Below are 12,638 nucleotides of genomic sequence, written 5' to 3'. Positions count from 1 at the left end.
ACCCAGCTGTGCTTTCTCAGCGTTTCCACGGCAACCATCAGAATGTCTCATCATCATGTTTATCTGGCCGCCAGAAAATTAGGAGTGAAAGGAAGACGGGACCGGCGGAGAGGATGTTAACACTCGCATGAAGTGTGTATACACAAGACATGTTCACACCACGCTTTAGATGGAAAAAATACAGCAAAGTTGTTGGAATGATCTTTGTAAAAGTGATCAATCAAACAATGACACAGTAATTACTGACTCTGATGCTGGTAGACAAATGAATGGATGTGAGCAGGAGGTAAAAACAGAAGTTTAATAAATGCAAAAAGGTAAAGACTACAAAATAATTCACAGCAAATCAGCTTATAGCACTAAAATGAACATCTCGGTTTATTTAAAACCCAAACCAAAGAGCATAGATTTAGTGTTGTTATTGGTTATATGTTAGCACGGGACTAGAGTTACAAATTTTGTTTCACTCTGTGGTGAAACGGCAATAGAAATCCTTGAGTAAATGTCTATTTGGGATATTTTTTTCTTTTGTTTAGGTTGACAATTTTAACATCTAGGTGAAAAGTAGCTGCTGAGCTAATTCTGGCTCATTGCATACAATGCTTTTAATGTGCACTGTCCCTGAGAAATAAATAAAATTGAATTGAGATTATACATACTCCATGTACAAATAATAAGTGTGTCTCTAAGTGTTTGGTCCAAAGGTTTTTGCATTTTTCACAATTCAAAAACTATTTTTCATGAAGGGTTTTTTTTGTAAACTAAAATTTGTTTCATAATAAAGTTTGATTGGCAGAACAGAATAAATAATCTAATTTTCAAGCAATTAATTAAGCCAAATAGGGTTTGAATTATATACATTTGCTTTTTTCCGGTCCTTTTCAATCAAATAATGAAACTCTTTACTTCACATTTAATGGATTCAACGTAGGAATAATTACAAATCTGTCTATTTATGATTAACTAATTAACATTGGATCATTTACATGTGTATGTGGATGAAATGGAAATGTATCTTCTTTTGCTTTTTCTTATTATTTCTCCAATTGAGTCATTAATCCAAAGTTTTATGTTTCTTTTGTCAGTCTTTGATAGTATTTTTTTAACTTTGGTTGCTTTAAATGAACCAAATCCAATCAAAAAAATAATTAAATAGTTTGTTTCTGAAAATATTGTAACAAACATATTTTAAATTCAATATATTGTCGCTATTATCTCATCTCAGATGATCTGGAATTTGTAGAACATGCTTCCTGTAACCACTTGCTCATTTCTGGAATTGCAATGATCAAGCACTAAAGCTGAGTTACACTAGTGGCTTTCTCAGCACTTTCTGCAAACGTGGACACTGGCTTGCCATGGGAACCGGTAGCTATTTGCTTTGATTTGCAACAGAAAAGCCGCTGGTGTGTGGTGACTGTTAGAGAATGTTCTATTTGGTCTTCCTCTGGCCGGTTTAAGTGTTAAAAGTGTCATTATTTAGCCTCTGAGGCCTGGAGGAGAGAGCAAACACGGCTGGATGACCTTCTGTCAAGAGCCTCCCTTCTTCAGAAGCTCATTAAGGGCATCCAGGAGGAAAGAGCATCAATCGGCCGGAGCCTCCAGCATTCTCCGGACCTTTTTAAACCACTTATAGATTGGAAAAATGGCAGAGAAGGACTCGAGTTTTTCAGAGGGCACATGAAAGATGTGGTGCTGTGAGGTGGTGTCCGCGACTTATTAAAACAGCAGGGAAAAAACTGAACTTTCCTGCTGTTTTGGACTTGAGCCAACCAGGATCTCACCCTGCAGTGTGCCGACTGGATTTAAGGAAAGTTGGATGAACCTGGAGCATTCTGTTTGGATTATCTTGGTGAAGAATCTTGTGCTTCTCTGTAGCTGCACAGGCTTCATGGAGATCCAGGACTCTTTGGAGGACTCCACCTTGCTGCAGTTTGTCAGTGACATAAACCTGGTGGAGTTAGATTTAGGACTGACTGAAACGGCAGCCTGCGCCCAGACTGAGCTTCATCTGACGGACCCACCGAGATGCTTCAACCGCCTCAGCCAGGGGAAGTCCAGACGGAGGAGGATCATCACTGTGGTCCAGCGGCAGGCGGCAAACGTGCGGGAAAGGAAGCGGATGTTCAGCCTGAATGAAGCCTTTGACGAGCTGAGGAGGAAAGTTCCCACGTTTGCGTACGAGAAGAGGCTTTCACGCATCGAGACTCTACGCTTGGCCATCGTCTACATCTCTTTCATGACAGACTTGCTGGAGAACACCTGAGTGTGCACTTGAAATCACGTTTTCAAGTCTTGGTGGGACAAAAGACATTCAATGAGGTGCAGGTTCTCCGCGTTTGGATGACTTTCTTTCTTTACGCATGGTTATTTAAAGCCTTTAATTCAACAGTAGAAGGCTAGAGACGTCTTTAATTAACACAAATTATTCTTAACAATTATTTAACAGTAATTTAACTTTTTTGTTGTTGTAGGAAATATTTTTCAAATGAAGAAGTATTTTATTGTTTAGTTGGATGGACCAACAACACTAAATTCAGCTTTATGTTGTGTCTAAAATAAACATTTAATGCTAAAATTATGAATTTGTCTTTTGGATTTCATAACTGATAAAACTCCCCAAAAGTAATGATATATTATATATGTTTTTGTGATATGATTGAATTCATATTTATGAGAAAAAAAAAGTATTTTCCCTTGAGGTTTTTGCTCAAACCGACGAGTTTCAGCACCTCGGAGAGCTGCCGGCTGCTTCCCTCTCACCTGTTCTGCCTCTGACTCTCACCTGAACAGGTGAGGAACAGAGATCCCCCCCAAAAAGAGACATTTTAGGTTTGTTTCAAGGTTTTTCAAAGACAGAATTAATTGTTCTGCAATAGATTACCTTTGAAATCCTTATTTTTTCATTATAAAGCAATATATTTAGTTATAACCTTAAATCAAATAGGGTAAAATTGGGGTTGTGGTTCCAAAAACCACTTTCCATTCACTTGTTGACACACATTCCCTCTTATTAGTTTTTCAAGTTCATCTCTCTTTTTTTTAACATCCTCCAGTCGTGTCTGGGCTTTCAGCGGCCCTGCTGTGCGCTCGGATCCGCCCAGAGCGCACCCTGCAGACGCAGCGTCCTTTGAACCTGAGACCCCCCAACGGGGAGTCAGCGCCGTTTACCTCACATTGAAAATAAACACCTTGGTTTGCTTATACGAGCTGGGACGTCCTGCTGGTTCATCATCGGGGTCTGATTGTTTTTCACCACTATCCCTGCTCCCATTTCAACAGTTTTCTAAACCCAGAAAATGTGCTTAAAAAGCAAAGAATTGGCAGAAAGATATATTTTACAGAGCTGTAATGTAATATCAAATTCGATTTAAAATTAATGGAATGTTTAAAAAAAAAAACAAAAGAAAGAAAAAAAAAGTTTTTAGCGCCGCCCCTCTTTAAAGAAGATTTAAGCTCCATCCTGTTAATAAAACCAGAAGTAGTAGGCTCTAAACTAGGCTATTAAGTTACATACTTCCCCATCCAATCAGAGCACTCCCCAAAATCCTCCTGCCCGCACCCCAGTATAAGAGCTCGGGTCATCCCAGTCTGGCAGACACCTCTTCCTCTCTGTGGCGCACGAAATATTTAAAGTCTACACCTAAATGCAGGCCACCACACATCATACTTGTTGATGTTATAACTGTATCTTTGGATCGGAGGGTGATGCGGGAAGAGAACTCCTCCCCGATGGACAGCGCTGGCAACAGCGAGGAGGAGACCGAGCGCCAGCTGCCGCGCAGGGGCGCACGGAAAAGGCGGACGGCGCGCCGGAGCGCGGAGGAAGACGACGAGGCGGACGTGGAGCGCAGTCCCTGTCCGGGCAAGAAAAAGTGCAGGAAAAGTAGTGAGGGGGGAGGTGGGAGCGCGGAGAGCGGCGGCAGCGAGGCCAGCAGCAGCGGCAGCCCCGCGGGCTCCTTCGACGACCTGCAGACGCAGCGCGTCATGGCCAACATCCGCGAGCGGCAGCGTACGCAGTCGCTCAACGAGGCGTTCACGTCGCTGCGGAAGATCATCCCCACCCTCCCATCGGACAAACTCAGCAAGATCCAGACGCTGAAGCTCGCCGCGCGCTACATCGACTTCCTGTGCCAAGTTTTACAGAGCGACGAGCTGGATGCGCGGGGGACGAGCTGCAGCTACGTGGCGCACGAGCGCCTGAGTTACGCCTTCTCAGTCTGGAGAATGGGGGGCGCGTGGTCCTTGTCTACTACATCCCACTAACTGGATCATCCTGCTGGAGAAGGGACAGCATGGGTAAGCACAGGTGTGATAACCACTCATGCGCATTTTACGCACCAATCAAAACACGTTTGTTTGTGTTTCAGCATGGATAGAATAAAGTTTTCTTTCTTTCTTAGTTACTTTATTTCCATCCATCCATCACTCTTTCTCTTTTATTTGCTTCAATATTTTACAGTTTAAGTAAAGTATTTCAAATTAGCAATAGATTTTAGATCTACAGATCTACTATTTGGTGCTAAATCTCATTTGCAATAGAAACATTTACATCTTCTAAAGAAATGCCTGCATGCTAAATGAACTGATCAAAGTGAAGATTTGTGCTCCTAATGCAAACTTATAAACATATTTTTCTGCAGATTATGCTGACTGGACAGCCAGCGGATAAGGACAAAAAGGCCAAACTGAGGCCGGCTCAGCCTTGGTTCTTCAAGGCCTTTTCCTATAATTCCCCTTGCGTGGACCGTGATGTTTGCAAGGGAGCACTTACAGTAAGAAGTGACATGAAGGGCATGACGGAACCAAGACCACTGCGACTATGAATGTTGTAAAAAAAAAAAAAAAACAAGCTCTGGTAAAGTGCTCTGTTTGGAAAAATGAGAGCCAAACGACAATCCACTCCACATTCCTTGTGACAGACTTTCACAGAAAATGAAGTATTTATTTTTCTATGCAGATATGCAACTCTTTTCCTCTCTCTGAAATAAAAGTTATTTATTTTTTTGGAAACATTGTGTGTGTTGCATACGCTTTTAATGAGATAAATAAAAAAATTGAAATGTCCTCTGCGGTTTTTGTTCTTAAAGCTTCATTAGGTACTTGACTTCCAGTTTATTCATGGCTGTGTGGTATGATATTTTATCAAATACACTTTGTTCTGATTGTCTCGGTACTTTTTGGGAGTTTGTTTTGCTGGCAAAATCCCCAGTTAACTGAACCAGAGAGGAGGGGGCAAAAGAAAACATTTCATACCGCTGGCCTATTCTGTAGTGATTTCATGAGCTCAGGGATCTGGGAAAGCCATAATTAGCCGGTGGTCTGTTTGAACACGGTGAATTTGAAGCTGTAGGAGGCATGCACGATATTCCCAGATGTCCTCTGAGACATAGGTCACCGCTGCAGTCGCCTGCAGGTGCTATACCAGCTATATCTCAGAAGTTTTGACAGAGGGGGGAAAGGGGTCATAATGCAAATTGAATGGACCATGTCATTCTATGTATGAAAATTGAACCCTTTGACACCTGAATGTATTTCTAAATATGGAAAAAAAATCATTTTTGTTTTCATGTAGATGTTATTTTAAGGTAAATTTGGAGCTGAGGTGGTTATATTTGTAATTTTTATGCTTTAAATCACTTTTTATTGAAATATTAGTTAAAAACTTGCTTAAAGTTTGAGTTGAAAACAAAAATACTTGAAAGAAAAATTCTGCAAAAGTGTCATAAATAAAACAACTCATTAAATATAGATCATTTCCACACACTGTAAATCTATAAACATTTATTTATTGCATTCTAAAGTAATAATAAATGCTTTATGTCACAAAAAAAAGTTTACATAAGATGAACCTGGAGTGCTGCAATATTAGAAGAGTCAGAGATGAAAGGCTCTGTAGGGAGCTTCATATCCCTCTCCGGGGTTGTTAGGGGATGATTATAGAAGAATTACGGTGTTTTCGCATCACGGGTTGCGTGCGGAAGGTAAAGCCATCAGCTCTGACCCTGAAGCCCCCACTGGCCAGGGGGAATCGATTCCCACCCTTAGATCACCGTAACCGTGTTATCTTAAACTTGAGGCTGTTGCTCTGACACGCAGGAATGTCACCTTTGAGGCTTCAAAACACACACGCAAACACATATAGGTTAGACACACACAAGGAGATTTCTCACGCCTATGAAACGGGGGGAAAATACATTCCACACAGGAGGAGAGGGAAGGGAACGAAGGCTCCTGCCACCTCCTTTGATGTTTGAAAGTAGTGGGATGACCACTTGTTATCAGTGTGAAGGCATCTGGCTCTCCAGGTTTAAGAGTTTCAGATATATAGAGGCTTTGATGACTGACACACACATGCACACAAATCTAAACTTTGGAATCCCTCAATTGATCTAAAAGGTTTCATAGTCTTTACTGAAAATAGTGTTTTTGGATGTTTTAACATCTTCTTGTAGCATTTTTGACGTATATTGAGAAAAATTAGACTTAAATTTTTATTTTTTTATTCAAATCAATGTGAATCAGGAGCAGATGAAAAAATTACAGATTAAAAAAAGCTCTTCATTTTTCTGGCTCAAAACTGTACTTCTGGATAGCTCCGATGTTGCATGTCATTTTTGTGGCACCGGTAATATTAGGTTGGGGGTATGAAGGGCTGTACTTTGGCAAGCCAAAGGGGTCAATAATCACCAGGTAAAGCGTCATAAAAAGATGGCATATTGTTACGAAAAACGTAGCTTTTAACGCACATTTTAAAAGTAGCAAGTAAATTACGCGTCTTGTGTTGTCCCAAAACGGGCTTAAAAAGCAGCGTTTAGCACGTAAAAACGGCGTGTTAAAAGTGCCGTTCTAGTGCGTTTAAAATCATGCATTGAAAGCAGCATTTTAGTGCGTACTGTTTCCTCAGATCAGCTGTTCTTAAGCCTTAGTTCAGTTTTGTTGTCAAGTATTATTTTAGGGGGGGACTGGGTGGGTTGAAGGAGGGACCGGGGGGGGAAGGGGTACTTATTTTTTATTTTTTTTGAGTAAATGTCCTGTTTTCTTTTTGTTTTTTAACACTATGATTTTAATGTGTATTTTTCTTTGCTTTTATGTAAAGCGGTTTAAGTTTTGTATGAATGAAAGGCACTATACAAAAAAATAAAGTTTGAAGTTCAAAATTCAAAACTGCATGTCAAAAGCGCCGTTTTAACCCTAACCCGAATAAGTTGTTTTCCTTGAATAAAATGGCCACGGCCGAGAGCCTTTTGAATCCCGCTGGTGGCTTAGCGGCTAAGACAGTTGCAGAGAAGTAGTGTTTTTTTCATGTGGGAATTATGAGTTGTTTTCTCTTTTGTTGACTTTTAGCAACAGTATCATCAGGATTGTAGTTAGTGTTTATTTTTTGTTCTTCGTCTTCTTCTTTCTTTGTTTTTTGCAAGTATGTATTACATAAATAAACTATTAAAAACATAAATAAAGTTTTCTTTGCTGCAGATAATTAGAAATCTCATTTTGTAGTCAATAAATGACCAAACTAACATGCTTTTTACAACAGAAACAGTTGATTCCTGTTGTAAAATGGTGAAAAACCAATAGATGAACAAATCTTTCCTGATAATCTGATGTCTACGTCTAGCATCATGTGGAAGGTTTCTTTAAGACCCACAAAGACCTTAATCGTGAGCACATGTATGTGACACAACAAAACGCCGCTTTTGATGCGTGATTTCAACTGCACTTTTGACACGCTAAAACGTTGCTTTTCATGCCAGTTTTGAGACAGCACAAGACGGCGAAATTTACATGTCACTTTTAAAACGTGCGTCAAAAGCAACGTTTTTCATGGCGCTTATTGACCTCTTTGGCTTGCCATAGTTAGTTAGCAGGAGAGCATGTAAATAGAGAGCTTACGACAACAACTTGAAAATTGCCGCTCTGCAGAAACTATGTCCAAGAAAACCATGCAGGTTTTTAGATTTTGGCAAAAAACTGCACAATCATAATTCAAAGACCAATGGAAACATTTTTACAAAAGATCGGAGTGGGACTTAAATAATACAAAGAGCTACATTGATTAATAATATTAAAAAGTTCGGATGTATTTGGTGGTTTAACAGAAGCATACCTGTGTGTTTTTACTTCTGCCAGCAATGTGTCTCCTTCGTTTCCAATCTCTGTCTGAAGTTCCTCATTATGGGGCAGCTAGCCCTGGTTTACATTAACCCTCAACACCACAAAAAGACCAGTGGGGAGAGGAAGTCAGACTGAGACAGACAGGGGGGGGGGCTTGATTTGTAGGTCTGGTTTCCATTAGAGCTAATTATCTGTGTTTCATCTCAGTTTGTGTGTGAGCGTGGTAAAAGTGTAGATGTTTATATGCGCTCTTTATGTTTGATCAGAGGCTTTTACCCATCAAGAGCAAGTCTCGATAATCATACCTGAAGCCAGTTATGTGAGCTCAGATAAAGCCCTTCCTTTTACATGACTCCACCTCAAAGGGGAATGAAATTAATGCACTGGACTTACTGGAGTCACTTTTTCCATTTTTTCCAACTTGCTTTTTTTTTTTTTGAGGTTGTGAGCAGAGATCTGTAAACTTCTCTTTTGATGGGGTAAAAACTTTCAATTCACCTGAGATGCAAAAATAAATAAAAAAGTAAATAAACAAAAACTTTTAAATAATGCATATTTATTTAGTTTTACTCAACTTTCTAATACCGCAGATACAACACATGCTCTTTAATGTGTACCACAACAACAATCAACTGATTCTGATTCAGAGAAAAGCAGCTTTTCTTATCGGCTTTGCACCAGTTTGCAATATATTACTAACGTAAAGTGTTGCATGATGGTGCAAAGTCGTTAGAGTTAAAATGTGTAAACAGTCAAAGAGTTACAGTAATCAAAAGAATGTCAACCCTGGAGCTAAAGCTCTGGTGTAGAAGGGCTAACCCAGAGATCTGCAACCTTTAACACTAAAAGAGCCACTTGGTCAAGTTTCTTACAGACCAGAACCCAATGAGAGCCACAGTCCCACTTTATTGTTAAAAAAGTGCACAGTATTTATGCCTTTTTTTTAATTAAACATTGGTTCATAACTTAACTTAAATATTACAATAATTAACTTGTTTTACTTTTGACAGCAGCACAAACTAGTTCCTTTCAAAATAAAACCCGCCCTGCTTAGGTCAAAAAAGGTCCTCAAGCTGCAGCAGATTTACCTAAATGAAAAATGTAAAACAGTCAAACAGAATGTTTTTTGTCATTAGGATTTTGGTGTGCCACCATCATTTTTTTCACTTTTACGCTCAGATAGAATCAACTTCTCATTAGAATTTATTTAAAAAAAACTCAAAACATTTAGGATACATTTAGCCTTTTATTGTCATTCTCTATGATTTGAGGCACAAACACATAATGCTGAACCATTTTCAATCATTTTGATCTGCATTTGTTCAAAACTTTGACCACTTTAGTGTAATTTAACAAAATAAAACCACATTTGGATTTTTTTGAAGTAATTATAAAATGAAACACAAATTTAAAGAACATTTCTACAAAAAATTCTGAAAGTAAAGTAATCTTTTTTGCTTAGTTATTTGACATGTTAAAAATCTAAGAAATGACAAAACCTAAAATAACTAATCTATTATGTATTCATTTGTTAGCGTTTTTCATTAAAGCTAAGATCATTGTCTGATGGAGCTTTAGCCACACTTCAGCTATTTGACAAACAGGCCACACATCACCATGTTCAACATAAATTCAAATGAAACAAAAGCGGTACCAAGGAGTCCAGTTGGTTCATCAGAAAAGAAAGCCCAAATAATGAAACCTCCACCACCATGCGTAACAGTTTGTGTGTAATATACTATATTTTCTGCATTACATGGTGCACTGGATTCTTTGGCGAATCATCAATGTTTGCGTGGTTTATATTTTAAATTGTGTTGGAAATAACCAAACTATAAGGTGCATTTATTGAGACAAAAGAATCAGAGATTAGTCCGTCAGTCATCCAAACACTGTAATGTAGCAAACATGAGAACAGAAGTAGAACCTGAACTGAAGACAATTGAGGATAAACGGAAAAATGACTAAAACTGAAGATAAAATGCCACAATTCAGATTCAACTTATTTCGTCTTAGCTGCCATCGCAACTTTAATACCACTTTTAATACACTGCAGTTGTCTGTAAAATCTAACAAAAGGAAAGATGCTGACATAAATATAAATCCTGTTGAGGTTGGTTGACCCTGTTAGCAGCAAGTACAACAGAAAACTTATGTCTTCTCATAAACTGGATCTCTGAGCAAATTATCTGACATTAGAAGAAAGTTGGACTAAACTAAGTCTCCCTCGATTATTTAATCAGAAAAGTTACATATCCCCACAATTACTTTAACTGTCTAATCAACTAATCAGTTTAGCACATTTAGAAGAAAATACAAAAAAATATTCAGTTTGTGTATTAATCCCCAAAGGTACGGAGCCCCTAAAGAGACATAAAAGTAAAAATAATGATAATAAATTAAAGTAAAAAAATTTTTTTCTAGAAAAAATAATTCTAGCTACTTTCTGATGCGCACCAGATAGTATCCAGGTAGTATCTGCTGTTCACCAGATAGTAACCAAAAATTATTATTATTATTATTATTATTTAAATCCTGGTCTATATCAAGATCACCAGTTACTATCTGGTGCTCACCAGATACTAGTTGGTGCACACTAAATAGTAACCAGAAAAAAAAACTTGTTTTTTTTACTTCGATGTTCCTTTGTGAGTTCTGTGCTAAAGTGAATAAAACACTTCTTTAAAAGTGATTTTGCTTCAGTTTGGTAGTTTAAGTACTCTAACACTAAATGCAATGTCAATTTATTTATTTTTTTCCTAATTTACTTCATGGTTTTATATTTGCTGCATAGATTTATCATGACTCCTTATACATTTAGTTTATCTTTGTATTCATGGACCAAACTTTTTTTTTTTATCTGTTAAAGTGCTGAAAACAAGCAAGAAATATTCAAGAAAAAAGTGAAAAAGGAAGACATCCTTCTTCCAGACAAGTACCTCTTTAAAAGCTCAAGATTCTCAAGTGGTTCCAACAAAGTCATTAAACCTGGCATATTAAGTATTTCTCAGCATGGCACAGATGGGATTACCACTTTTACAGATTCAACCTTGAGTTTTAGAACCCATGGAGTTGGCGGAGGCCGAGAAGCTGTTTCTCTAGGACTCTTTCCAGCTTTTTGTCGGTGCACTGTACCATCTGCACGGCGGACACTCAGATACAGCGAGCTGGCATTTGTGAAACTAATTAGGTGGCAGCTGCTTTGCTGTAAAAAGCTTAGCGTTTCACCTTTGCACCGCACCTATTCGCACGGCCCTCGTTTCACTGACCACTACCTCACAAGGCGACGGGGAGGCTGGAAAGAAACGCTGCGTTGGGAAATTCACGGCACAGCAGGATGGAAACGGGGGTTTTAGGGGCCCAATGGACACACTGTGAAAATGGGCCTTGGGATAAACTGGCAACTGGTCAAAGTAGAGAGGGGGGGGGGTCGCCCTCTTGCCTCATAGCTTTTTGGCAAAACTTAAAGGAAGTGAAAAAGTAAGCGACTGTAAGATTGTTAAATTTTAAATTATTGTGCAGTTTTTTGTGTTCTGCTCTGGAAACCCAGCGATTAAACAGGTTTAATAATGAAGGTTTTGTTATCATGCCGATAAAGGGAAGTCAAAAGAGCTTCCTTGTTGGCTCAACGGCCAACTGACATAATGAACCTTCCTCTGCTTCCATCCCCTTAGGTCGGTGTCAGCATTACCCACAGGTTTTGACCTGTGACCACTCCAGGCTGACCTCCTCCTCGGAAACCTGCGACCCTCAGCTGGACCGCGAGCCGCCACTCTCACTTCCTCAAAACTGCCCACTAAGATGTACTTATAAAGGAAGGTTTCTGACTCCAAGAGAGCGCGAGTCAACGTGATTAAGTCGGGGCTAAAACAGAAGAAAATGGAAGAACTTTCATGAATCCTCTGAGCTCTTTCTGCCCACGGCTGTTTATCTTCCAGATTGAGTTAAACACAGGCCCGTATAGCTCTTCGCATACCAGACAATATCATAGCGGCCCCGCTTTACAAATATAAACACGGCCCATTTATCAAAGACGAGCACCGCTCAATCAAACGCGCTCCTTCTCCTAACTTAATTTACTTTGCGCCACACAAAGGACCTTTATTGGATTTAAGCTTTCTCCGTGTTTCATTCGGGGGCTCTGTTGATTAAGGTTAAAGAGGTTCCGTGTGTTTACCTTGTAAAATCACATCTTATCATGACCAAATCTGCAGACGGAAAGGCCTCAGGTCATGATGTGCGACTCCCAAAGAGGGATCATTGTTAGAGAAGTGTCTTTTTTTTTGGTCAGGAATTGTTCATAACAGTTGTTAATGTAAACACTCAGCGTTGCATCATTCAGGATTGTAGGGCTTTTGGGCTTTTCTCTGCTGAAAGCAATAATGAGAGTAAGTTTACTGGCATTCCAGGGGCCCCCGTCATGAGTGAGCATGGACAAACACTCACGCACTTAAGGGCGGAGTGAGGGATGACTTGGCAGGAGGAGCAGCTCCAGTCTCAGTGTTGCTCCGAGGGGATCTGTA

The 12,638-nt window shown here is 39.4% G+C and overlaps 2 protein-coding genes across 3 annotated transcripts; both read left to right on the top strand.

The window, feature by feature from the left end:
- Nucleotides 1–1,869: 1,869 nt before the first annotated feature.
- LOC112138113 (fer3-like protein) lies at nt 1,870–3,420 on the top strand. The gene has a single exon (XM_036214374.1). It carries the CDS (start codon nt 1,892–1,894, stop codon nt 2,264–2,266), a length of 375 nt encoding a protein of 124 aa, XP_036070267.1. The 5' UTR covers nt 1,870–1,891; the 3' UTR covers nt 2,267–3,420.
- Nucleotides 2,967–5,067, top strand: twist1a (twist family bHLH transcription factor 1a). Of its 2 annotated transcripts, none has more exons than XM_024258992.2 (2): nt 2,967–4,299; nt 4,644–5,067. In XM_024258992.2, exon 1 carries the CDS (start codon nt 3,709–3,711, stop codon nt 4,264–4,266), a length of 558 nt encoding a protein of 185 aa, XP_024114760.1. In that variant the 5' UTR covers nt 2,967–3,708; the 3' UTR covers nt 4,267–4,299; nt 4,644–5,067. The 2 variants fall into 2 exon arrangements, with proteins under 2 accessions (XP_024114760.1, XP_024114750.1); XM_024258982.2 differs by having other exon boundaries at nt 2,967–4,309.
- The last annotated feature ends 7,571 nt before the right edge of the window (nt 5,068–12,638 follow it).

The sequence above is a fragment of the Oryzias melastigma genome, linkage group LG11, assembly GCF_002922805.2.
Source record: "Oryzias melastigma strain HK-1 linkage group LG11, ASM292280v2, whole genome shotgun sequence".
NCBI classification, from domain to species: domain Eukaryota; kingdom Metazoa; phylum Chordata; class Actinopteri; order Beloniformes; family Adrianichthyidae; genus Oryzias; species Oryzias melastigma.
This window is presented reverse-complemented; position numbering and strand designations above follow the sequence as displayed.